Raw genomic sequence first — 27,768 nt, 5'->3', positions numbered from 1 at the left:
GTTTGGGCACATCGTATTTTTCACTTTCACTTTCTTTAACCAATGACTTTATGTTTACGGATTCATGGATTAGAGAGATAAAGAAAAAGAAGTGAAACTATTTTGTCTGAAGAAATGATCCAACATTTTTTTTTTTTAGTTGCACTTGATATTCTAGATCTGCCAGACTCGAATTGAAGGGATTTAATAAGACTAAACTAATTTGATTTCGAGCATGCACAAGACCCTTTCAGGCAGCAAGTTTTCTCACCAAGTGTTTAACATAGTTACATTTCCAAAATTCAAAACCCAAAATCTATTAGTTAAAAAGATACAACGTCTTGATTGTTGAACCAAATGCTTAGCTTAAGTTTTTTTTTTTTGGTTGTATTTTTCTCTCTTTAAGATAAGTTTAGTTCACTTTTTTTTTTTGGAATACAAGTTCAGTTCACTTTAAAGCATCTTGATATTAAAATATTCACTCTCAAGAATATATTATCAAGATTTTATTGCTCTTGCAGCAATTCAGAAATGTTCTGAGGCAAAGAGAGTTTTTAATGGAGGCTGGGGCATTTTAGACGGCATCTGAAGCTAGCAGAGGTGCAAGGCTCTGAATAATAGGACAGTAACAATTAGGTCCTAGAAAATTAAATCAATACTAGGTAAATTCCCAACAAAATTTTTTGAAAAATTAATTAAAAATATTAATTCAAACAATTATAAATTTAAAAGTTTTTATTGTAAATAATACATTAATATTTCAAATGTAATTTTGTAACTGACATTTTTGTTGATAATTATCTCAATCGGCATTTGCAATGTATTTTTTTAAAAAAAAAAAAAACCTTTTTTTCTCTCAAAAAAACTAACCGTCATTGATTCAATCTTTTAAAATTTAATTATCATCCTCTTCAGGATAATCAGCAAAGGAGAAAAAGAAAGGATACATTTTCTCCATCTTTTCAATTTGGAAAAAATGGGCTCAAAGTTGTCTTTAGATCCAATGGTGCATTTGGGGGTAATTGGACCAAACGATCAAGAGAGAAGCAGACCCCAGAAAAATCTTAGTTTTCAGTTTATAGATATTGAGGGTTAAAAAATGCTGCAAAGCTGAGAAACAATGGATCCAAGAAAATTTATATTTGAAACCATAGGCCATCATATTTGTCTCATCAACTGTCACTTATCTTTCTCTGCTACCATAAGGATCCCCTCATGGCTAGCACAAGTTGAGTCTTAAGATTCATATTCAGTGGTAGTAAAATACAGATAATGCACATCATATCAAATACAAGATAAGTAAAATGCAAATAATGGACATCATATCAAATACACGATATGTCAACTCAACATATTTATTGATAGAAAAGCCAGATCCAAAGCTGCTCTAAGACGCCAACAATAACATGCAAAATCCACTCTTCATCGAAAAACTCTAAGGGAATGGTTAACATTAGTAAATCCTCCATCAACCATGAGGTTCTGACCACTTACATACCTTGAATCATCACTTGCAAGGAAGAGCACAGCATTAGCCACGTCATTGACAGTCAATTCTACCCCTTGCAGATTGGCGTTTTTCCCAGTAAATGAACGAAAACCGACTATAGCATCCTCGGTTCTCTCATCTTCACGCAAATGAGCTAAAGACAAAGCAGTGAAAACAGCATATGGTGCCACACAATTCACTCTTATTCCATGTTTCCCCAGTTCAGCTGCAACATTCTTTGTTAGCCCCCAGATAGCATGCTTGGACCCTGTGTATGCATGAGGTCCCAAGCCCCCCATGGTACTTGATACACTGGACATGGAAATGATTGATCCCTTCTTCAATGGAATCATGATTCGCGCCGCATGTTTCATCCCATGGAATACTCCTTTCACATTTATATTAAATACCTTCTCGAATTCTGACAAATCTGCATCACGGATATCAGGACAAGGCGATCCAGAAATTCCAGCATTGTTGACCATAATGTCGAGGGTGCCAAATTTGTCCACGGTGAAGTCCACCGCAGAGCGAACTTCATCCTCTACTGCAACATCACAATGGAAAAAGAAAACATTTGGGTCACCACCAAGGGATTCTGAAACCTGCAAACCGAGGTTATCTTGCACATCAACAATGCAAACTTTGGCACCATGGTGGTGGAATAGACGCACAATGCTTTCTCCAATTCCAGAAGCCCCCCCTGTAACCAGTGCCACTTTGCCTAATAACCTGAGGAAGAGAGACAACAATGAACATAATGCGACACGGCATAAATGCAGCACGGGTAATGATGCAGAAATGAAAAACTGAACATTTAAACAAAAGGATGTTAATGAGTAAAGGGCTATGGACAGAAATGTTACAGAAACCAAACATGGAATAGAATGTAAAGAATGAGAATATGGAAGTAATTATTTTCCAAAAATAGAAAGTCTGGCCATCTATATATCAGATCCATATGTCAGATTGTGCTGTCAATCTCTCACAATAAGCAATTTTTTCTCTGTGATATATTGATCATGTATACCTATGGATCTATCAGTTATTTTTTTGGTATACAAGGCAAGTAATAAAATGACAAGTCACTCTATGGCATCACCCCAGCTTTCACACAAAGTTTAACAGAAAGAATAGAAGAATGATTAAACTCTCTTAACTCCTGGCTTCACTGAACAATTAAACACTCACTTACTGCATACAGAAACGGTTTCATCACAAGGATAGATTTTTCTCTACCATGGTGCATGATCAGTTTGGGTATTAGCACAAGTGTCTATTTTAGAAACATGGATACAGCATCAGTCCAGAATACAAGGCCCCTTTCTTTTTACCAGAAGCTTTGGACCACTCAAGAAGATCATATGAACAAATCATCCTACTTCCAATGTACTCAAATATCATTATTTATCATGTATCACTATCCACCAAGACCATAGTACTGAACTGGGAGCAAGATTGACAACAAAACTTTAGAAAGATGTGCCACAAAACGCAAATTTGTAGACTCATAAAACTACAGAACAAACTGAGAAGTTAGTCGATTAACCTCTAAAGATTCCAAAAAATAAGAAAACAGAAACAGAAGACAAAACAACAAAGTTATTCTCAACGAAGCCAGAAGAACAACCGAAAACGGGAAAACAAACTTAATTCGATACACTGACAGCCATATATATATGTATATTGAAGACTTCATAAAAATTTCAGCTAGGTACAAGGTTGAAGAGTTCGATATAGTTGTCAAGGGCAGTGAAGGAGGACTACAGCATAACAAGCAAAAGCATTTCCGAAAACACAACTACTTTGGGAAACCAACAAGAAAGCATTCGAGCAAACAGGAGTTATCTAAAAAAATAAAAAGCTACGGCGAGAGTATAAAAAAAATTTAAGCTGGAACTCAAGCAGATAGGTCCATAGTTGAAATTTAAGTATATTATTATATTATGCACATAATCAAAAGGGACAAGAAGCTTCTAGCAAAAAAGTCAAAACAGTGCAAGTTCAGAAGCGTCAAAGCTAGTCAAACTCAAGCTCTCGCCTAATCTGATAGCATACAAGTTGAAATCCACTCACTCAGTTGCTTCAAGTAGATCTAAATCCGAAAACAGATGTCTATCACCCCGGAAAGGATTTGAAAGTTTCATGCAAAGTTGGAATCAGAAATCGAACAAACAAGGGAAGAAATTCAAGAGCCAACCATATCTTACCTTTGAGCTGGAAGCGAGGACTGAGAATCGACGTTGACGATGGACATAGTTGTGGTACCTCACTATCTTTCGCTGAGAAACAAAGTAGACGATTGATTTTATTTCTAATGGGTGTAGAGAGAGAGAGAGAGAGAGAGAGAGAGAGAGAGAGTGTGTGTGTGTGTGTGTGTGAATATATGTAAGTCTCCATGTATAGTAAGTGACTAAGCGGAGACTTACCTCTGGTTTGTGATTGCATTAGCCTCACTTTGCGGAACATGGAATCTGATTCAACAATATTCCAGGGGAGAAGATCAAGTTTAAGGTTACCATTACTGTTCCCTTTTTTTTTTTTTTTTTTACGCCACGGTTATTACCCATCACTTCTTACCGCATTTCCCGTCGCCGGCGGCCAGGTTTCAGCGGCTTTTGCTACCAATTATCATTAGAGCTTTTAATCAGAGCCAGCCCTTAAAGGATCAGGGTCTAAATAGGCTGATCCTAATAAATTCAATTGTATGTCAGGGTTTCATTTTATAAGGCCTGACTCTAACCTCGGGACCTTTTCCCTATTTTTTTTAAAATTATTTTTTTAATTTAAAATTATAAAAAATATATTTATAATCATAAAAAAGTTATTATACATAAAATTAAGTTTAAAAAAATAAATTTAAATTAATTTACACTACAACAATAAAGAAAACTAAAACATTTAGGTTTAATATCAAATAGTAACATCAAAGTTAACACCAATAAAAACTAGACTTAAATAATATTATCAGCTAAATCTTAATAAATAAATGAGGAATGAATGAGTGCATTTAATATGTTTATTTCTTTAAATTATATATTTAATCTTTTATTTTTATATTATAATTTTTTAAAAAAATAATAAAAGGGCTTAAAAGGGCCGGCTCTTTTATTTTCGTGTTTAAAAGGGCCGATCCTTTTAAACCCGAATTATCATTTTTCCTTTCAAAACAGCAGCTCGGCCTCAGTTATTTTCAAACTTAAAAGGACTAGCCTGACGAGCTCGGCCCTAATTGACAGCTTTAATTACCATGTCTTTAAAGTTTCAACCTTATTTATTTATTAGTTAGTAAATCAAAACTCTTACAAAATTTAGTTCTTTTAATTAAATTATATAGATTAAAGATGTTGATTATTTTAAAATATTCTTTTTAATTATTTAGCACATTGGAATATGAAATTTGGTGCAATCAATGGGGGCAAGTGAGGGAAAAAAATGAAAATGTGGAAGACAGAAAATTGAGATCCTACATTACATTAAGACCAGAATAGTTCTCTTAATTATCTTCAACGTTTGATACTAGAAATAGATTTTAGTTCTGTGTCCTGTTCTAAAGGTGGTCCCATGTCGTTTGAGTTTATGATGAGACAAAAAAATCTCAATAAACAAAATAAGGTGAAAGAGAATAGATGAAAAATCAAAAATTGATCTTCTATTTTTATTTTTTATTTTTAAAAACTGATTTATAATACAAATTTTAAAATTATTTTTCAAATCAAAATAAAATAAAAATTTATTTAGTTATATTAATTTAAAAATAATTTTAAAATTAAAAAATAAATCAATAGTAATAATTATAAATAGTTAATAATAATGATTTGCGATAGAAATTAATCAACATAACTATAATTTTTAATAATCAAATGTAGTATATTTTAAAAATAAAAAAATAAAATGAAAACAACTTAAATTTATTTTTACTTTTTTGTTTTAAAAAGCAAAAACAAAAACAGTTTTAAAAATAATTGAATCAAAAACACTAATCCAAGTTAATTTTTAAATTTTTCTGTTTAAAAAAAGTTTTTAAAAACTGAAAACAATGGAAATGTGAAAACGTTTCGAGTATGATATAATAGTAGTTGATAAATATTATAATATAAAATAATATTTCTTTTTTATTTTCGCTCATTCTTTCTTTTCTAATGCCATTATTAGCCTATCACAACAAACTTGACCTAACTCATTCCCCATGGCTTGGTATACCAATCACTTGAAGATGAGCCGCACAATTTATTCTGTCGTTTTGATATTTCCAATTTTGACTAATCTCTCATTATTTTCAATTTCATTTTTGGCATTGCACTCACATGTGGATTTCTTTGATAATAACTTACATGGGTTTAGTACATATATTTTTATATTCATGGGTTGTGCTATCTTTTCTTTTCTTTTTGATGTAGTGAGATTATGGAAATGGTGGATTTACTCGGGTGAGATTTATAGCAATTAGATATAGGTTTGTGGCTTTGTTTGTTTCATCCTTTATATAATCAATGAACTTTTTGTTTATTTAGTATGGCTTAAAAGGTATTTAATTACAGATATTATAGTATGGTGCATCAATGAAATGATGAGTTTTGGAGTTCCCAGTTTAGGGGTTATATTATAATTCCGTCGGATCAAAATATAAATAATTTTTTTACAAAATTCATACATTAATAAAGTTTTAATTTTAATAAAATATATATTATTTTCTTTTTTTTAATTTTTAATCCTAATTACCAATATATTTTATGATGAGTGAGAAGTAAATTTGCACAAGAATATAGGGTAATAAATATAAGTAGTAAAATAGAAAAAAAGTTTTTTTAACATATATTAAATTACTTATGTTATAAATTAAAATTAATTGAAAAAATGCTTATATTCTAAATCAGAGGGAGTATAACTTGTATAAGATGTCTTGCAGTGAAAGATAAGTGGAATGGGACATGTTAGAGCCATGGACTTCAGAGACTGAAAATTTGGGAGATTGGGTCACCAGTGGTGTTCGTATGCATATAAGACTATATCAAATTCTATGGGTCCACTTAAAACACATGATATTCTAAACTTTTATTTGATATAATTTTTGTTAATATTTAAAAATAATACATTAAATATCCTGTCATTTAAAATGTTAATCTTGACTATTCATTAACTTAAAAATTGTAGAAAAGACCTTAAACATTATAAAAAAAGACTCGTAAAATTATTCTATAAAAAAATCAATATTAATTAAGTCATCTAAATTACATATAAATAATATGATACAAATGTTATTTTTTACCCACATAAAGGTTAGAATATGATTTTGAGTAACCATTATCTTGGGGCCTTACTTAATATTAATTTTCTTATAAGTTACTTATTTACAATTTTATGGACCCTTTTCTGTAATTTTTTTATGTCTTTCTTTACAATTTTTTTCAATTAACAAATAGTTAAAGTAAATTTTTTTTTAATGGCTGGTGCCCAATGCAGCATTTTAAACTATTGAAAGAGAAAAATGTATCACGTTTATTTTGAGATACTAGATGCTCTTGAGTCAATAGTTGAAGTGTAAAAATATTTTCTAACCCTGTATTTTTTAAACATAATAATTACCAAACATAATGGTTGGCATTATCAGTATAACTCACCCATTATTACTCCTGACCATCTTAAGTCAAAGCTACACAATGCTAACTCCATGATCAATAATTTAAATTACTGAGTGTTCCTTTGCAAATACTTGAAGAGTAAGCTGGTCCACTTGGCAAATCAAAAGGCTAAGTATTATTACCAAAAAAAGGCTTAGAATCTGGGTTTAAAAAAAGAGGCAAACCGGTGCGGTCCAATACAAAGATGGACTTTTTCTTCATAATAACCCATTTCACTCGGATCACAAAAATGGGCTTTCTTAATGGATACTCATTCAAGTCGGACTACCCGACCCTGAAAGATGTAGGGTTTTGATGGGAAATAAGAAAAAGCTAGGGTTTTTGCGGGTCTCGATATAAAGAGATAGTCCTTATCTTCTTGTATGGTTAAGCCTTCCATTTCAGTGAGGTAACCATCTTACTGACGATTCGAAGAACCGCAGTTCCTAACAAATTTAACAAAAGGTACTGGCTTTTCTGCTCAAATTCATGCTTCCGATGTCGTTTCGATGTTATCGATTTGACTGAGAATTTCTTATTACCATCGGTCACATTTCTGGCGCTGAATTGACGTGGATTGGCTTTGTCGAGTGTTTCCGTGATGGTTTTAGTTTATATTTGGGTCTGCTTCTGAGCTCCCGATCGAAGATGGGGTGTACAAGTGATTTCTATATTCTTGGTTGTATTGATTTTCTCGTCTTGCTTTTGGGATTTTCGAATCGGTCGATACCTGGAAGTGAGATTTAGTAGGGATTTTGGATTCGTGTTTCTTTTATCATATCATAAACTTTTCAATTTATTATTGTTGACACTTCTATTATAGTATAGTGCACTGGTGAAATGCTGGGCTTGGGAGCTCCTTAGTTCATTGAAGCTTATGAATTTATGTTTTTCGTTGAGAACTAGCAGTTAGCGATGTTTCTGGCAGAAACTTATCCAGGGTTTAGACTGAAACAACATATAAGGATTCTTTATTTTCTCGTGAGTTGAAACATGTACACACATGCACCCAAGTGAGTTTGAATAGATGCAGAGGATGGATTAATTGACCTCTTGTATCAATCAAAATAAATGTTACTCCTCTAAATAGCTTTTTTATAAAATGATTTTCTTACAATCTTCTTCATTGAATCAATCGTTCTTATCTTGAATATCATCCTTCTAAAATTGTTTGGTGCCCCACCATTAAATCCAAAAACTAGCATACAATATGCATTTCAAATACACAAAACTAACAAGTAATTGATTACACAAATTGTGATGTAATTTTTATAAAAATTTTCTATGGGGTATTGATATCATAATTTTATCTACTCCGCAAGATGAATCAATATCGATGTCATCCTGATCCTATTTTACAGTAGTAAAAGGCATAAAAGCTTGATGTCTAACCCCAGTGTCAATTGACACTTGCCCACGTTCTGTATATGTGCATGCATGTGTGCTTCTGTTTGTTAATTGATTCTTGCTCTCGGTGCGTGTGTGTGAGTGAATCAATTGATCCTTGCTATAACAGTGTGTTCAGGTTTTGGGGTTGTATTGCAATTCTCTTCTTAAAAGTTGATTGTCCATTGATCACCCTGCACCCGCTGCCCTTTTTTTAATTTTTACTTTTTTTAACTCTTGCTTGTAGCATTATCATTTCCTTTTTTTTTTCCAATTACATCGAGACTAAGTTTAATGAACTAACTGGAGAAAATAAAGTCTGATAAAAAAAATTTATTTACTGGGTTTTAATGCTTTTGTTTCTCAAACAGATGAATCGGGAAAAGCTGATGAAGATGGCTGGTTCAGTTCGAACTGGTGGGAAGGGTACCATGAGGAGGTGGGCTTACATCTTGAACTCATGATATTTCTTTTAACCTTGAAAGAAATCATTGTTTCTTGGCATCTACTGCTGTAAGAATAAGATCTGTTATGTTTTTGCACGTGTTATTGGACTATTAATTGTATATGGACATCTGTTCTTTTGCTTATTTTTTGGCATATCCTTCATTGCACACTTATATATTGCCTTAGCTAATTCTTTGTTTCAACTTTCCGGATTTACCATATTGTTGTTATCAGTTTTTGTTGAATGATGGTCTAATTGATGCCTTTAATATTTTATGATTTGTTGCATATGATGAGTTTTTGATGAGTAATGGGACCATATTTTTGTTCTTTGCTGTGTTTTCTGTCACTTATAGGAAGAAGAAGGCTGTCCACAAGACAACGACCACAGATGACAAAAGGCTTCAGAGCACTTTGAAGAGAATAGGGGTGAATGCGATACCTGCAATTGAGGAGGTCAACATTTTCAAGGATGATGTAGTCATCCAATTCCTAAATCCTAAAGGTAACATAAATTGGTGGTATTTTGGCTGTGTTCTTTTATCCTATCTTTTAGTGTGTCAACATAAAATTATTTAATATTTTTTTTGCAGTCCAAGCATCCATTGCTGCTAACACGTGGGTTGTCAGTGGTGCTCCTCAAACAAAGAGTATGCATCCTTTCCTATGACTTGATAATTATCTAGCTTGTACTGGTGGGGAGTTTGCAGACATGAGCATTCTTCTCATTTCTATTCACATTCATTACTGTTATGAGTATTGATTAACTTGACTGTTTGTGCCTCTGAATTTATGCCCCGTGGTAATCTAGAATGACATTCTATTTTCCATCTTTATCTTCGCGTTTTGCAGAGTTGCAAGATATACTTCCTACTATTATTAACCAATTAGGTATGCCCTTTGCACATCCTCTCATCTTATATTGTTTTTCTGTTTGTTCCTTTCATCCCATTTTAACTGGATATTGTTTTATTGTTTATAACTTTGAGCCTGTTAAGAGGGGTAGAGGAAGGCCTAAGAGAACAACACTCTTAAAAGTTGTTGAACGCAATCTCTTAATTAATAATATTTTTAAAAGTTTGATAAATGATAGAGCATAATAGCGTCTTGCAATTCATGTAGCTCACCCCACCTAGTGGGATAAAGGCTTGTTGTTGTTATTGTTGTATTGTCTTATTGTTTATGCAAAAAAAACTGCAGGACCAGATAACTTGGAGAACCTGAAGAAGCTAGCAGAGCAATTTCAGAGGCAGGCCCCTGAAGCAGGTGCCGGTGCTACTGCTGCACAAGAAGAGGATGACGACGAAGTCCCAGATCTTGTTGCTGGCGAAACCTTCGAGACAGCTGCTGAAGAGACTCCTGCTGCTGCATCCTAGACTTTCACTGGGCCTTCTCTATAATATCTCCTGTGTTTTTTAAGGATTTCTTTTTCCTTTCCTTTTCTTTTTTCTTTTTTCAAATTTAAGCATTTCAAGTGTTTTCTGTTACATACTTCAGCTGACATACTCAAAATCTGGTTTTTCGCCAACCAACTCTAGATGTTGTACTGCTCTAGAGCTTGCCCCATTGTATGTGCATCATAATTGAAGGTAGAAATCAATTTTGCTTATTTACGTTTTCTGTTCCATGGATTTTTATCTGCCACCCACATCCATTGTTGCTTAGTTTTTGTTGGATGGTATTTTGCATCATGTAGTGCCATGGAAAAATCAATTCAAGTTGCACTGATGCTCCATATCTGCATTCCTTCGCAATTTTTTTTTAATGATGGAGATATGTAGAGAGTAGTTCCATGAAATATAGCTGGTGAGGATCAAGTGCCTAACTAAGGTGTGTCAAGTATTTCTTGTTCCTACTAGTTTTCTGGATTCTCCAAGGAGGACAAGGTTGAATTTCCAGCATGATGTATTGTCTATTGTCGTGTGTGCCCAGTGTTTGCTGGTTAGATGAACAGAGAATTCATGAAAATTGGTGAGCTTTTCCTACATTATTGGAAATATTTATAATGCAATACGCTGTAAATTATGTTTTAATTGATTTGCTAAAAATGAATTTCTGATTGTTTGCTTGATTCAACGCATCTAATGTAGCATGTAGACTTGTTCATCTCCACTTGGTTGGACGATATTTTTTCTAGTTATAATCAGGAACTAACTTCTCGATTTCTATTTTGATATTTTTATTCTAATATATTTTAAATGCTAATTATAAAATAATCAGTTGTAATAGTCAATCGTATTAATAAAGCAATAAAAATAGTTTTTTTTTTTGCCAATAATGATGTGAATAATAAAATAATTAATTTTTTAACCAATATGTGTGTGTGTGTGTGTGTGTGTGTAATTTTCTAATCACTTATCACAGATAATTTTTAAACTCTGAAAATACTCTTCTAATTACTGATAAAGAGTTCGTAAAAAAAAAAATGTTCGATGAGGAGGCTGACGTAGAATTTTTTTTCTCCCCATTTAAAAATCGGATTTTGTAATTGCCAAAGAGTTAAAAGCATGTTTTTAAAATTTTTAGGAAAAAAAATATTTTAAAGGAAGGGAAGGAAAAACTTTATCTAATTCTCTATTTTGAACTGAAAACTTCATCTAATTTTCATTCCAAACACATCATATCTTTCATGCCTTTTAAATAGATCTCTCGTTTTCTTGTTTTTTTTTTTTTTTTGTTTTGGGTAACAATTGAATTGATCTTTTCTGCTTAGGTTGAAGTACATTCGCTAACTTAATTCATAAACTTTTAACTTGAAATAATTTAATCACTATAATTTTAGCAATTTAAAACATTGATGTCTGAGTTTAATAATAATCTTATTCTTATATTTTATTTTTTATAATGTGAAGACTAACAACAAACTAAGTACTTAGTTAGAAAAGTCAAAATTTGGGAAATAAATTTTAACCAAGTCAAAATTATAAGGACAACTTATCAAACAAAAATTTAAAGACTGAGTTTTTATTAAAATAAAATTATAAAAGTCAAACGATTAATTTTGCCTTAAAAAAAATTAGGTAAGTTAGATGTATGCAGAGAAATATAAAACTCTATCAATTCAAAAGAATATTGAACTTTTTCACCAAAAAAAAAAAGAATATTGAATTTGGCTACCACAATTTCTTAATTATAATATACACATAAATATCATATTAATCTCTCATACCCTTTAAATAGGTCATTTTGCCCCAGATGATGCTCAAGTAACAGAACTAATTCCAAGCACTATTAGAAGATGTTATAGAAGAAACAGCAGCAACAATTTACATCCACATACATACAAAAAATCATAATCACTAATATCAGAGATTTTCCATGTGTGTCAATGATAACAGCATAAAGTCCAATTGTGTGCTTCAGAGCAAAGCCAGGACCACTACATTTGTTGGCCATTGCTGGAACATGATTCTTCTTTGACTTCGAACATTTCCTCCAGCTAGGAAATCAGCACACGAACTAATCATTTTGGCACAACGTAGAACTGAAAAGCAAGGATTGTAAATTCAGTTTCACAAAATTATGTCATATCAGAATAGTGTCAAGAATTACATGAACAATTGCATACTCACCGTGGTTGAATGAAGTAAAAGTATAGTATTGGCATTTGCCACAAAGCCCCTTTGATTAATATTTTATTTTTTGGGATTAGATCACCTGGTATCCTGACTGCCCTACTTCAACAGGAAGGTTTAACAAGACCCAGATCAAGCTGGGTGGGATCGCAAGGGACAGCAAAGCTTTCTTACCAAGTATTTAATGCAATTGCATTCTTAAGGCTCAAACTCGAGATCGCTAGTTAAATTTGTACACCTTGTCAGTTGAAGCTTGGTGCTAAAACCCTCATTATTTTAGAAGCTTTGATACCATCTCTAGCTTGCCTGAAGCATTGGAACTACTTCACTTATTCTAGAACATCAACAAGCTCATCCATGCCCCAAAAGACATCAAGATAAAAAGTCTTCCACCCTGAAGAATCAAGCCATTGATGGTGTTCAACATTATTAGAGTTGAAAATCAAGTGAGTTAGGCACCAAAGTATCCGATTTTCACCACTCAACTGAGACTACAACAGCAAATGCAGGCCTAATGAAAATGAATCAATTCCAAAAGCCCAGCAATCAATTTTGGCATGATTACGTTTCTTGAGGAATCATGAACAATAGCAGAACTCTTAAGAAAAAAGAGTTATATTGAACAAATGGAAACAATCTAGATTCATACTTTCATACAATACTAGTGGGAATAACTTCATAGTTCATAGGCATCTATTGGTTATCCTATTCTCTTTGAAGTGTTCTAGGACATCTATCAATCTTAAAGAAACAAAGCAAGAGTATATTGAAGGACAATGGATATCTTCAATCATGAGCAACTAATTCATAAATTTCAATATTCTATGTGCCATTAGTTTTTGCCAGTCGTTCGCTTACTGCAACATTGATTGACAAGCTCGGCAATTTAATTTCAGCTTCAAATCAAACTACGAATTAAAAAAAAAAATTAAAAAGTGAAGAGATGATACAAAGGGAGAAGTAGGCAAAAGATATTAATGTCAGTTATAAATAAATTAAAAGATTTCCAACTCCTGTTTAAGAAATAAGCCAAGAGCTAGAACTAATCATTAATTTGATTGATATCACAAAGTTCTTCATTTGTGCCAAATAATATCACCTTCCTTCATAAGACAAAAATACTGACCCCAGATGGAATGACCAACTAAAGCCAGATTGCAATGTTACCAACAAAGTTTGAACTGGTAGGGGATCACAAACCACCTGCAACCAGCAAACTTCAAGGCTAATTATCACTTCACACATTTTCAAAAGCCAGTGCAAGGGTACTGAAAATTTAGGGGGGGAAAAAGAAGGATGAGTTAGAATTAATATGTGCCAAATTATATGGTGATTGATTATGTCAATTATCTAGCATGACTAAAACTGAAGTTTCAATATCTTCCCAATTCTTTTTCAGCAGAGTACTGTTAGTTCAAGTTTTAATTCTCATTTGGCAAACTTCTTTTCAAACAAACAAGATTCCATATCTTTAAACCAAATTCAAACAGAACCATCTCCTATCATATTTACAATAGTAACATGGTTGGTATTTAGAAAAGAAACCAAAGAGAGCAGAACTTCATTTACAAGAAAGGAAGATCCTTACAGAACCATAATGAGCAAGAGTAAAACAAAAACTACTGCATCGATGTGCTGGGAAAATGATGGGTCCTCCTTTCTTCCTCTAATGTTGAAGACCCAAAGAAGATCCAAACTGAAATATCTATGGAAAATTAAGGGCCTATTTGAGTAAACTACATTTGGCATCTGAAAAGCACATCCTGGCATCTAAGATGTTGAAAGCCATTTGGATACGACATAGGTAAAAAAATGTGCTTTTTGAAAGTACTTCTTAAAGTGATTTGCATGTGGATTTGGCAAAGTAACTTAGGAAAGGATTTAAAAAGTGGGTTTCTATTTGACCATATTATCCCTTTAATATATTATTCTTTTATTTAAAAAATATTATTAATTTATTAAAAATATAATCATCATTTAAATAACAATAAAGGTTTGCTCAGTTGGTTAACTTTTTTAATAAATAAAATTATCATATATATTTTTTAAATTATGTTAATTTCCAATGTTAATGTATATTGAATTATTTATATAATGTTTTCAATATATCAAACTTTATATTTTATATTCTTATTATCTAAAATATCAAATTTTATATTATTTAAAAATTTTATCACATTTTTTAAGCATTTTAAATATATTACATTTGTATAATAAAAATTACAAATCATCATAAATCAATATCTTATTTGATAATTGTATATTCAAAAGCATATTTTACTATCATAATCCAAATAATTTTTATCAAGTTGACTTTTGTAAAAATATATCCAAATATAAATTTCGTTATAACAACTAACTTTTATTAAACTAACTTTCGTCAAATGAACTTTTGTGACAAACTGACATTTGGCTAATGGAAAACCAAACGTACACTAAGAGCATGTAGGCCACTCAATCCTGCAAGGAGTGCTCTCTAATTTCTCACCTTCAGTGTAAGTGGATGAACAGAAAAGCCAGGACCAGTAAATTTGGTGGCTATTGCAGCAAGGGACATAGTCCTTTGGTTTTGAATTTGTTCTCCAATTATATTGGTCATCAACATTTTCATCTGCTACAAAATCTCAGATGAACAGATCATTTAATACAACATCATAGAAATGGAAAGCAAGGATGTTAATTTTAAGTTCAGTAAAATTACATAACGAAGCATGAATGAGGAATAGACACTGTCCAAGAATTACATTAAGATTTACATTCTTATCATGGTTGAAGGAAATTAAGTATTGGGATTTTTGCTACAAATCCTCTTCTTAACAGCTTTAACATCACCACCTTGCCTGCAAATTCAAGAAAATATACAATGGTTGAATACATCAAAATAAAAGCTTCTCAAGCTCCAGAATCAAGCCATGGATGGTGGTGGACATTCTTAGAATTGAAAACTAAGTTGAGAACCAAAATATCAGATTTTCACTTCTGAACTGAGAATTCAATGATAATGCAGTCATAATGAAAAGAAGGAAACCCAAAAGCAGTGGCAGAGAGAGGGAGGACTAGCGAGGGTCACAGCCCCACCAATTTGTTAAAATTTTCTTTATATTATATAGGTATTATATACTTTTGACCCCCCTAAAACTTATAAAAACTTTGTAGTATATATATTTTTTAATCTTGGTCCTCCTTATTCTTAAATCCTGGCTCCACCCTTGTCCGAAAGCACAACAATCAATTTTGGCATGACTACATTCCAAGAGGAATTATGGAATGTAATAAAACTCCGCCAGAAAAGAGTGATATGGAGCAATGTATTCAGCTGAGTTTCATACTGTCATAAAATACTATTCGCAATAACTTCATCAGCATATACTATCCATTTCTCTTTGCAAAATTCTATGATAGTTATCAATCATTAAGAAACAGTGACAGAGTAGGAGATATATGCACTAGAGGTGCCTTTGATCTTGAGCAACTCAATTCACAAATTTCGTTATTTTGCAACCTATTAGTTTCAAAACAGTTGCAGTGTTCATACGCCTGGTCACCATCTTTTTCTTTCTGTTTATTTTTCTCAAATTCAAATTGAATTACAAATACTCCCTTCGTCTCAAATTATAAGACAATTTGAGACAAAATCACGCACACCAATAAAACAAAATAATAACACTTTATAAACTTATTTTTCCAAATCAAAACTATAAACTTTCAAAAATACCCCTACAAACTTGAAGGGTAATATTGAAAAAGTATCATTAATAAAACCTTATTTTTCTCAAATTGTTTTATACGTTGGGATAACAAAATCTGACCAAAGTTGCTGTATAATTTGGGACTGAGGGAGTATAAGATGAGCAGAAGGGAATGCAAATGCAGAACAATGTAAGCTTCAACTGTTAAATGTCTATCTTAGACAACTGTCTTTCATCCCAAGTCTTTTCAGCAGAATACTATTGGTCACATTAATCCTCATTTAGCAGAAAACTCATTTGCAGATAAACAAGATTCCATATCTTAAACCAAATTCATATAGGACCATCTCCTATCATAAGATTTGCATCAAACATTCAAAGTTTTCTATTTTCTAACAAATGAAAAGTACCACACACACACACACACACACACAAAAAGCTTTTTGACAGTTACTGTCCAATTCTCGAACCTACAAATAACTTTGTCCAGGAAATCAAATCCCTAAAAAAAGAAAAATCAAAGCAGAACTTTAATTTTAAGAAATAACTTTATCTTCCCATTGTAACACAGCAGAAAGATATTTTAATTGCAAGGGTTTGATAGTGTATGGGTTTTAGTTTATGAGAATAATTTCCAACATAATACAGAACAAAGAAGTGACTACAAAATATAACGTCTTTATGTGAAGAAGAAAGTTAAAATTTTAAAAGTGAAGTTGACACATTAGTATAAGGTGAAAGAAATACCTGCAAGGGCTTTAGAAGCTTAAGAAACTCCTGTAATGTAGTTATAGCAAATCCTGTACCCAAGGAATTTGAGAAATTTTATGTCACTCTGGTTCCTTCATAAGACCCAAAAACAAAAATTCCTTTGGTGGAAGTGAAATCAAAATTTACGCCAAAGTCTGAACTGTTAGCTTAACTACTCTGCAACCAGCGAAAGCTATTATTAATAAAAGCTGTTGAAGAAAATCAGCAAAAGTTACAACGGGTTCTAATTCAATTCTTGAGCATCATTGAAGCCAAAATTTCAATATTTTATAACAAAAAGGCAAGAAATGCCTTTCTTAATTGCATTTCGTCCTCTTTCCTTTAAACAAATTAACCTAAAACTTTCAATTGTAAATCAGAATCTTAACGAAAAAGGGAAACGCTTTTTTTAATTCCCAATGCTTCTCGAACATTAAAAAGTGAAGAATCGATAGCAAATTTTTCTCTCAATGAATAGGATTCCATATCTCCTATCACATCACAGTAGTCAAAACATCAGTTTTGAATTCTCTTGTATATGTAAAACAAGGCTTGTACAGAGAAATTTCTAAGTCTTTCCAGAACAATACTTGCATTTTCTCAGTTCCTTGCCTCTTCACTTTACATCAATCTGTATTATTGATCCAAAGTTTTCTATTTTCTTACAAATGAAAAGAAAAAATCAGGTACAACTTTTGAACACCTACCATCACATTCTTTTAAACATAAAGAACTTTGTCTGGGAAATCAAACGTTTAGAAAAAGAAACCAAACAGAGAAGAATTTTATCTGCCAAGAAAGGAAGATCCTTACAGAACCATAATGAGCAAGAGCACAATAAGAGCGGCAGCCACACTCCTTTGATGGAAAATGATGGATCCTTCTTTGTTACTTTCATGGTGAAGAGCCAAACAATAACCGAACTGAAGCATCCAACACCAATTGTTCTTCTGCTCTTTGACAACTGCCCAAATGGAGATTCCGAGAAACTATGCATAGTCCGAATCAATGGTCTCCAGCTCAGCATTTCTGCATATGGAGCAAAAACAAAAAGCTTATGCAAATGAGACGGCATCATGTTTGAAAACACAAAAAATTGCAGATGTGAATGTGTTATAGATGACTAAGAAAGCCCTGCCTGACAATAAACTTTTGAGCTTGTTAAGGATGATGACAATCCCAGAGTCATGTATAACTATGCATTAAAGATGATCATGGATATAGTATTATGATTTCCTCCTCCAAGCTCATATATATATATATATATATATAAATTATTCTCATATTAGAGTAAATCGTTATCTCTATTTCAATAAATAAAAACTCCAAATCTTCAAGATATTCATCTACCTAAGTAGAAATATTTTAAAATTGGAACTTTTATGTTCTAAAATTGATATTCATCTATATAAAAAGTATTTACATATAATCACAAAAAAATATTAACATTCTCAAAATACACAATTTAACATATATAATTTAAAATAAAACGGTCTAATATCTTTGTTTCATTGAACAAGTCTCTACTAATTCTAATAATTATCCCCTCCATTAAAAATGTAAGGCATTTTTAAATGAATCATGACCTCCAATCAAATAGTTCGTTTTCTATAAATTAACACCATATTTTCATATTTACCCCTATTTAATAGGATGTTTCACTTTCAAATAAATATAAAATGATTTACTTATTAAGGGCACTTTTAGAAAATACACATTAATTACATCTTGAAACACTAAAAATGCCTTACATTTTTTAACATTCAAGCTCTCAAAAATTGCCTTACATTTTTTATCAGAAAGAGTAATAGATATCTTAGTTGTTCAGCCAAAAGGGGAAGAAAAAAAAGATACCTTAATTACTTAGTGATCATACATAAAGGTGATGAAGCAAAAGATTATTAAGACTTAGACAGTGGAAACAAATGGCTTTATATAATAAATGAGTCATACCAATTTCAGATATTACACAACATATGATGACCTTTTTTTGATCTAAGAACTTATGATGACTTGAACAAACTAATCGAGATAGTAGCATAAAGTATAAGTACCTATAAGAGCGTATTATAAGCTCATAAAACTCATGGCATGTAGTTTCATCCAATAAATACCAGTCGAATGTGAGAAATTATAGGCCAGCCTGGTCCATCCTCTTTTTGGTACTGCTGCTTTAGTAATGTACAATTTCCAGAAATCCATAATTGAGAGAGGGATTTGGGTAAACCTTCCTCTGGCAAGCATTGGAGATTTGGGCAATTGGAAATATGTAGGCATTGAAGAGATGTGAGGGAGAGAAGACCGTTGTTGTTTATTTTTGTCAAGTTTGAACATCTATCAATATAAAGACATTTTAGATTGGGTGGCATATGTTCCTCTTCTAGGAAAGACTCAACATTTTCAAACTCATGAGCACCCACTAATAAATCTCGTAGAGAATGAAGTCTGTGCAAGCCCCATCTCATGCGAGAAGCAATGAGTTTGGGGCAATCATGGATTGAAATGTGGACAAGGCTTGAAGGCAAACATCTTTGAGAAACCAATTGCAGCTGTGGACAGTGATATAGCTGTAAATAACGAAGAGAAGGAAGAAGTGCATGCATGTCTTCATGCAGTGACTTAAAATGGGTCATGGAAGAAAGGGAGATCCATTCAAGTTTTGGATAAGAGAAATCTGTCATAGGGAATGATTCAAGTTCCAGGTCTTGACATCCTTCAATTTGTAGATATTCTAAGCATGGAAGGTGTAGAGGAAGGGACTTCCTTAATATGGGACAATTTCTAATAGAAAACTTATTAAGGCAGGGGAAACATCCACCATCAAAATGCATCCATTCTTCCAATTCACCCATATCAGAAATGTGAAAATATTCAAGGGATGGAAAAGGAGCAAGTGACAAATTTTCCCCATAAAACTCTAACCCAATCTTCTTTATGCCTTCTAATTGAGAAATATGAAGCATCTTTAGAGAGGGTAGCTGCCCAAGTGATGGTAAACAAAAGCAATATTTACAAGCCCGCAACTCAAGAGATACTAAATTGGGTAGATAAGGAGAATCAATCCAATTTGCAAACCTTGTGCCACCGTAGTTGTGAATAAAAAGCTTTTTCAAGTTGACATGAGGTTGGAGAACCTCTAAGATGGACCTTTCATTTTGTGAATCCTCATTGTTTCCAATCCATTTCAAATATAATTCATTTAAGTACTTCTTATCTTTCATTTTGGCCTCTCTGGCATCTATTGCATCATTTATATTTTCCAACTGAGAAATTTGAAGACAGCCTTGAAGATAATTGAGTTTCCCTAACTCCTTAGTATTAGACCCACTTTGCTTTCCCACATAAAAGGCAGTCAAATTTTTAAGATGCTTTAACCTTCCAATGTTCATTGGCATCTCCCTTATATTTGTCCCATGCAAATCAAGATGATGAAGATTGATGATCATATCAAAATTGGGCGGTAAATCAACCAATGATGAACATTGTCGCAATTTCAGAGTATGCAAATTATGCAATTTACAAAGTGAATCGGGTAATTTGCTGATCCTAGTTTGAGAAAGGTCCAGATAACGCAGATTGATCAATTTGTACAAATCCAGAGGTAACTCAAAAATTTGATTGCATCCAAGCAATTTTAAAGTCTGCAAATTGTACATTATACAAATTGAATCTGGTAATTTTTCTATTCTAGTGTGAGAAAGGTCTAAATAACGAAGGTGCTTTAAATTGCTTATACAATCACCCAATTTATTAATGGTTTCATGACTTTGCAAGTCCAAAATTCGCAAGTGCTTAAATCTTGACAACATTTCACCCACATCTTTACCCTCGACAATGGAGGATTGTAGTGGTGAGAGTGGTAGGAAGCCATGTAATAACTTACACTCACAAATAGATTCTAACAACATTTTGTTATCAATTGTACCTGAGCATGAAAAGTAGCGGATCTTTCTTTGAATGTGTTGCACATTACCACCCTCTACTCTTGAACAAAATCCATCAGAGATTGAATTTGCTAGATCATTTAAAAGATCATGCATGATTAACTTGTCATGACCAAATCTCGAGTTCTGGAAAAAAGACCTTGATTTTAATTCACTCAAGACTTCATTCCCTATTTCTTTCATACTTTTTTTCCCTTGATGACAATGCAACAACTCTTCTGCCATCCACATCTGGATTAGAGAATCCTTGTCAATATCGTAGTCTTTAGGAAATATAGAACAAAATGCAAAACACCTCTTCAAATTAGAAGGTAGGTAATGGTAGCTTAATCTTAAAGCTGGCATTATATCAGTCTCACCATCTAACTGCCATATCTCACTATGAAGAATTTCATTCCAGTGTTTCTCTGATAATTTTTTATTTAGGAGGCCACCCAATGTTTTTATGGCTAAAGGCAATCCTTTGCACTTTTGAACAATTTTTTCACCAATTGACTCAAGATTTGGACACATGCTAGAATCCTTGTTTTTGAATGCACGTTCAGCAAATACCTTCCGCCCATCTTCTTCATTTAGTAAAGGTATGCGATGCAATCTAATTGAACCCACAATGGACGCTACTTTTCCACTGCGTGTTGTGACCAGGATCTTACTTCCCAAATCTCCACAAGAGAAAGGAATTTGCAAGGCTTCCCAATTGGATTGGCGCTCATTCCAGACATCATCAAGAACTAGCAAAAATTTCTTCCCCATCAGTTTCTCTTTCAGTTTTAGTTGAAGCTGATTCAGGTCTTCATAATTTGTTAGTGAACATCCCAGCGCAGAAAGTATTGTTTTTGTAATTCTAACAACATCAAATTCTTCTGAGATACATACCCAAGCTTTGAGTTGAAACTGATCCTCCATCCTTGCATCATTGTACACTAGCTGAGCAAGAGTGGTCTTACCCAACCCACCCATACCTACTATAGAAATCACAGATAGAGGGTTCCTACTCAAATCATCATCAAGTAAAAGCTCAATTATTTGTTCTTTATCACCATCTCTACCATATATACTGGAATCATCAACTACCAGAGACGTAGTCGGCAATCTATCTGATACTCTCCCACCAACTCCAATTTCACAACCACCACCAGAGCCTTCCTTCAATCGGAGAGCATCCTTTTGTTTTGCAAGGAACTCCAGGTCGTCAAGAACTTCCTGGATTCTAGCTTCCACGTGTTTGTCAAATGGATTAACAAAAGTAAAGAAGCCTCGTGCCTTACTGGTCGCAGTTTGATTCTCAGCTTCGAACTTCAACCTGGTTGCCTCAGTAGCAATCTCATCTAAGAGGTCATCAGCGACATACACAGCGTGTTTGAGCTCATGAAGCCACTTCTTGACATTGGGGTTAGTGTACTGCCTTGCTTCTGCATCATCAAGCACTTGATTCACAGCAATGAGGGTAATGTGAAGCTTTTTGAGCAAGCTATCCTCGAGCTTTCTTGATCGGAAGTAGTGAGTTATGACAGAAGTAGAAGACAGCCTATCAAATGCAACTTGGAGAGCAGCAGAGAGAAACGCTCCACCCACAAGCTCAGCAGCCATGGTTTCTGCTATATGCTTCGTTTCTCGATAGAAGTCTGGCTTTGGTTGGATTCTCTTTTTAGGACTACACATCCAGCTATAGACAAGTTATCTATTTGCATCAACGAACCCTCACGAGAAGAAAAGTCGTGAGTAACCCATATTTTGGTTGATGACGACTCCTTGTTTGCATTCTTTAGTTTGACAATATCAATATATCTAATATAACTATTTCCCTAGAGAATCCTTATCTACACTATGTTGTCTTTTCTTTATTTTGTCCTCATGCGGTATTTGAAGACACCGTGTAATTTTATTGGGTCAATTCCTCTGGGAATATTTCAGGTACGCTAAAGCATCGGTGTGCAATAAGCTCATTTCACTTTTTTTCCTCTTTCCCCACGGCTTCATGATTCAATGAGATGGTAAGACTTTCCTATCCCTTGGTTATTAGTTATTATCGATGCGTCAGCCTTTTATACTCAAAATTGTCCACGTCTTCACTTTCATCAGTAACTTTAATTCTTTTGTTCAGGGGTTGTTGCACGAAATTGGGACCCTAATGTCTCTGCCTTCTTGCACGAAAAAAGACAAAGTAACGCCTTTTCTCCGCTGCCGTTAAAGCACGCCCTGCATTTTTCTATTTTTGTGATTTGTCCTCTTAAGAGCAGGCCTGAAAAAATCAGTCCATTGAATGAATTCACTTCAGCTATCATTTTCCTACCAAGCTTTCTATCAATAAGAAGGTCATGGCCATTCTGATCTTCCCATAAACTACGTTGATCATTTATTTTTTATGGGCGACTTGTCCCTATCAAATGTAGGCTTAAAAAAATATTGGTCCATTAACCGAACGCATCTTCCCCTCCTCAGAAGTTCAGCGTCTCCTTCAGCCAGGAACTCAAGTGTCTTCTCCCCATAGAACTCCAACTTGCAAATGGCGTACCATAATCGACGGCCTTTGCAACAGCTTCTTTACCAGACTCTGACGGGAACAGCCTTCCTTCGGTGCTTCTGTAAGTTCCAGCTCCTTCCTTGTCCTCGTGCTTCATCCTCTATCTCCTTCCTCTAGCGTCGATGTCCTTCCGGTGCTTCTTCATCCAAGTTCGACTTCTGCCTCTGTCCTCCTTTATTTTGGGTGTCCTCTGCAGAGTATGATTTTTTTTTTCCTTCCTCCTCTTGCCTCCGACCTCTGCATGTTGTCTCTCTACGTGTATGTGGATTTTTTTTATTTTTTAATCTTCGTTGAGTAGTTATATTTGAGAATTTCTAACTATGAATATATGCTATTAAGAAGATAAGCTTTTTCTTTTTCATTACTAGATGTTTACTAGACATGCGATGTTCTTGTACTCATTTCCTTTCTTGCTCTCATTTATGAGACTGATGGAGACGAACCAAGCAACGTTCCTCAGTCTTGGTCTTAAAATCCTTTTTGTTTTTTTTCGTCTTCTAACTTCTCTTATCTTTTCATTTCTCCAGTTGTTTGTCACGCCACTCCCTCCTTCGGAAGATGCTCTCCAATTATCCCTTTATTGTAGCTCTGTTTGAAATTTATTATTATTATTTTTGCTTCAAGGGAAGTGCTTTCCTTTCACATATGTGAGTTTTAGAAATCAAAACGATGAAAGAAGGAGAAGGGAGTGAGTACAAGAAGGAACTATGGACGGAGGAAGAAGACAAGTTTTTGATGGAATGCGTCAGGTTAATGGAAGAGTATATGGTGCAGAACATTGTTACATCTCTTTTGTATGCTCTTTTACAGTGAGGACTAGCTTATTACATGTTTTAGAGCTACAAATTTATTATTTGTGCAATGGAAGGGCTTTTCCTTTTTTGGTTAAATATGGCAGGACTTTATTTTAACCAAGAGTTTGTGGCTTGTCATTGCCCATAGAATTAAAACATGGATCACTGGTGGTGTTTCTCTCTCTGCCAATCTGACATAATAAAAATGCTGACCTTTTAGCGCAGCCTCACATTTACATTTATATTATCCATTAGGTGTTCTTTGTTATTGGGCTCATGAGTTTGGCTTCTAGACTACCATCGAATTTAATTTTTTATTCTCATGTTTTCCCCAAGCTTATATGGGTTAAAGTGTTATTTTTTATCCAGTTCCATTTTGATAACGTCATATTTCTGTTCTGTGAAAGAAAATAATGTAATTTTTCTGGATTTGTAGTTAAATTGCCCAAATTATTGTTCCATGCTAATTTGAAATGGAGACGATGATGCAACTGCAGACGAAATTGTTGACTTTCCAACTAAGAAGACACATGGAAATAAATAGTATACATACAGATGATCGGCATGGAAACTTACCTGAGATATTATATATATTATTTGATTTTTTTGATTCTAGAAATGCATATTTAAGTATGATGTTTATATATACATGAATTAATGGTTTGAGTTAAATAATTATAATAATTCGGCACGTAGCATTTTTTTAACTTTTATCTTAAAAGCCTATTTTAAAAGTAACTATTGATGAAAAGTTGAAATATTGTCATGAATGGGGAATAGCATCTAAATGAGGGAGCTATTATTTTGGCTATCTTATTTGAATTTGAATTGTATAAAAATCTAAGAGGTATGCTGAATCACTACATTTTGTTTTTCAATCTGGGTTTGGTTTTAACATGATGCCAATCTCTCTAGGAACAATTCATGAAGCTAACTATCAGGAAAACTACTTCACTTTCCTACAACTTATGAGTAGCTACTGATAAGAAGTAGAAAGATTTGCATGAAGCGGAAAGGATATAAGAATATGAGTGTATTGTTAGTTCAGTTCTTTAAGTTGTTTCTTATTATGGTTGTTTCAAGAAAAAGTAGTGGCTTAAATTATCATCAGCCTGATGTTGTCATATGATAAAGATGCTATCATTTTCAATATCTATTGTTAAATTATATTACTTTCTACTTATAGAGTATTGGTTTTTATTAAATTATTGGAGCCATGTTTCTCTTGTGCATTTCTTCAGTTTGCCTAAATAGATTACGCACAAGCTTTTTATGTCACCTCACCCTAACTACATTGGAGGAGAATCAGTCCATGAATGCATAAGTATATTTGCTCAATAGCAAAAACCAAAACAGAATGCTTGGAAAGTACTCTCACCAAGTGAAAATGACTTCATTTTTTCACTCCTAAACATTAATAAAGCATACCTAAGGTTCTTTGGTGTTTTAATTTCAGCCATAGGAAAGAAAGCAAGATGATGGAGTAACTTGGATAGGGAAGAAGAATGGGATGTGAAGTTTCTTCATTAAGAAGAGAAACACCCCGAAACATGAATGAAGCATACCTAAGGTTCTTTGGTGTTTTTCTTTTGGCTACAAGAAAGAAAGGAAGATGATGGAGTAACTTTAATAGGGAAGAAGAATGGGATGTGAAGTTTCTTCATTAAGAAGAGAATGATAAGGCTCATTACTTTTAAGTTGAGGAGTAGATTCACAAGGCTTATTACTAGAAGGTTTGGATTTTATCAGTACTCTGTTGCTTTGGTTTTTCTTGAAACTTTCTCTGCTGCAATTCACTAATCTGATTGTTGATGATGTATCAAGATTTTTTTCCTATTAGTTTTCATTTTTATTTTTATTTTGAGGAACCATAGTTCTTCAATTATATAAATAACTTGTAAATTTCTATCAATTTTCACTTAATTTGATCTTTTGCTATTATAATCATTAGTCAAGTTGTATTGCCTATTTTTGTGGCAACCCAATTGGTATGTTAAATGTAACTCCATGATGCATATATGTTCTTCCAGTTCTCACACCTATTCCTTTTAGTGTATATCAACTCAATGCTAAGCTAGATCTTGATCCTTCTCTCTCATTGTGATATTGTAGAAATTCACTCACAGTTATTAGGTGAAAAAGCTAAAGCAAAAGAAGTCTTGGTAGCTGGATGATTATATTGAAATCTCTATCAAGTTCCTAACCTTTTCGTGTTATTTCAAATATACATATATATACATATATGTATGTATGTATTGTGTGTTGAATTGATCTTAGATTGGCAGTACTGCATAGGCTTGGAAGGAATATTATGATTTATCACAGAAAAAATAAAAATTAAATCCACTCTAGCGTGGTAGGTACCAAATAGATCCATTTGTGTTATTTCTTAGGGAAATATTAGATGGTTCGTTCCTTTTCATTTATGCTAAAATTGGCAAGTATGTGTAGTTGATTTGATCTATGACAATGATGGATTATGCACCTTACATCAATCGTTTTGGCCTCCCTATGGTTTTTTTTCCCTTACAGTGAATGAAGTGAATTTTTAATATTCAGTATGTAAAAAAGTTAATCAAAGTAAATTAGACTGCTTCATTGAAAAGCAATCTCTCCCTAATATCTATATAAAGTTCTATCATTCTTTTTAGTTTTCCTTCTGCAGTTTTATTTCTTTTGCAGTCTATTTTTCTAGGACATCAAATGCAAGGATACCATCTTATCTTCTAAAGATGCTTTAAACTTTATAATTTTCAAGTCTAGAGAAAAATCTGAAGTAGTATTGCGTGTCATAAAAATCTTTGCTTTGCATGAATGCACTGATGTATAAGTTATATCTTTGCTTTGCTTTTCACATCATATTTCATTGCAAGCAAATTCCAGGGTATAGAATTATCTGCATAAATCCTTTTTAACCATCTCATGCTTTGAAATTAGTTTCAGTGATAGGTGTTCATGTTCTTCTTCCAGATGAAGTACTGGTAGACAATACTAAACTGCTTTTCTATGTTTGGATTTATTTAGCAAGATTCAGTAGTAGAGTCACAGCAGGCAGTGTACTTCAGAATACATATTTGTATTGATTGAATATCAGTACAAAATCAAAACAAAAACATGACAGCACCTATACACAAACAAACTTTCATTTAATAGAGGCTAGAAGAAGGTATAATTGATATTTTGTTGCGCTATGGAGCCAAAGCAATTTCCTGGAGCCTTCTCTGCCTCCCATTCCCATGAATGTTTTGTAATTTTGTAGTGGGGGAATGTTTAATTTCTATCAACATTGTGTTCGAATGTTATTTACTTGATATGTAATTGCCTGTAGAAGTAGTCATTAACGCAGCGGTTGCTACCATCAAGGATCTTCAATTTACTTTAAAGAAGATAGTTTTCATTATTGATAAATTAATCATGTGAATTAGATGGAAAAGTAATATAATTATGTAGTTAAAAATAAATGATTACTGTTGCATTACTATTTGATTACAAGATGGTGTTTATTGCATACCTATTTTAACAAAATTATGCAGTTAAAAATAAATGATAATATAGTGATTGGTCAAACAA

At 33.1% G+C, this 27,768-nt stretch overlaps 3 protein-coding genes across 10 annotated transcripts; 1 reads left to right on the top strand and 2 right to left on the bottom strand.

The window, feature by feature from the left end:
• Positions 1 to 1,102: 1,102 nt before the first annotated feature.
• Positions 1,103 to 3,924, bottom strand: LOC129296353 ((+)-borneol dehydrogenase 2-like). The gene is made up of 3 exons (XM_054934950.1): positions 3,898 to 3,924; positions 3,679 to 3,750; positions 1,103 to 2,200 (listed from the first exon to the last, which is right to left on the bottom strand). Exons 2-3 carry the CDS (start codon positions 3,723 to 3,725, stop codon positions 1,402 to 1,404), a joined length of 846 nt encoding a protein of 281 aa, XP_054790925.1. The 5' UTR covers positions 3,726 to 3,750; positions 3,898 to 3,924; the 3' UTR covers positions 1,103 to 1,401.
• Positions 3,925 to 7,425: 3,501 nt separating this feature from the next.
• Positions 7,426 to 10,535, top strand: LOC129296351 (nascent polypeptide-associated complex subunit beta-like). The gene is made up of 6 exons (XM_054934948.1): positions 7,426 to 7,554; positions 8,847 to 8,914; positions 9,279 to 9,427; positions 9,516 to 9,572; positions 9,775 to 9,813; positions 10,123 to 10,535. Exons 2-6 carry the CDS (start codon positions 8,847 to 8,849, stop codon positions 10,296 to 10,298), a joined length of 489 nt encoding a protein of 162 aa, XP_054790923.1. The 5' UTR covers positions 7,426 to 7,554; the 3' UTR covers positions 10,299 to 10,535.
• Positions 10,536 to 12,047: 1,512 nt separating this feature from the next.
• LOC129296349 (putative disease resistance RPP13-like protein 1) lies at positions 12,048 to 22,590 on the bottom strand. Of its 8 annotated transcripts, none has more exons than XM_054934942.1 (5): positions 20,862 to 22,586; positions 17,750 to 17,965; positions 16,934 to 17,113; positions 14,986 to 15,337; positions 12,048 to 12,406 (listed from the first exon to the last, which is right to left on the bottom strand). In XM_054934942.1, coding segments are annotated over exons 1-3 (1,899 nt in total). In that variant the 5' UTR covers positions 22,543 to 22,586; the 3' UTR covers positions 12,048 to 12,406; positions 14,986 to 15,337; positions 16,934 to 17,111. The 8 variants fall into 8 exon arrangements, with proteins under 8 accessions (XP_054790917.1, XP_054790916.1, XP_054790918.1 ...); XM_054934941.1 differs by lacking the exon at positions 12,048 to 12,406 and adding an exon at positions 13,097 to 13,700; XM_054934943.1 differs by lacking the exon at positions 12,048 to 12,406 and adding an exon at positions 13,097 to 13,700 and having other exon boundaries at positions 16,934 to 16,986.
• Positions 22,591 to 27,768: the final 5,178 nt, after the last annotated feature.

Source organism: Prosopis cineraria, unplaced genomic scaffold, assembly GCF_029017545.1.
Source record: "Prosopis cineraria cultivar Desert tree isolate PC_DT_omini unplaced genomic scaffold, ASM2901754v1 PC312, whole genome shotgun sequence".
Taxonomy (NCBI): domain Eukaryota; kingdom Viridiplantae; phylum Streptophyta; class Magnoliopsida; order Fabales; family Fabaceae; genus Prosopis; species Prosopis cineraria.
This window is presented reverse-complemented; position numbering and strand designations above follow the sequence as displayed.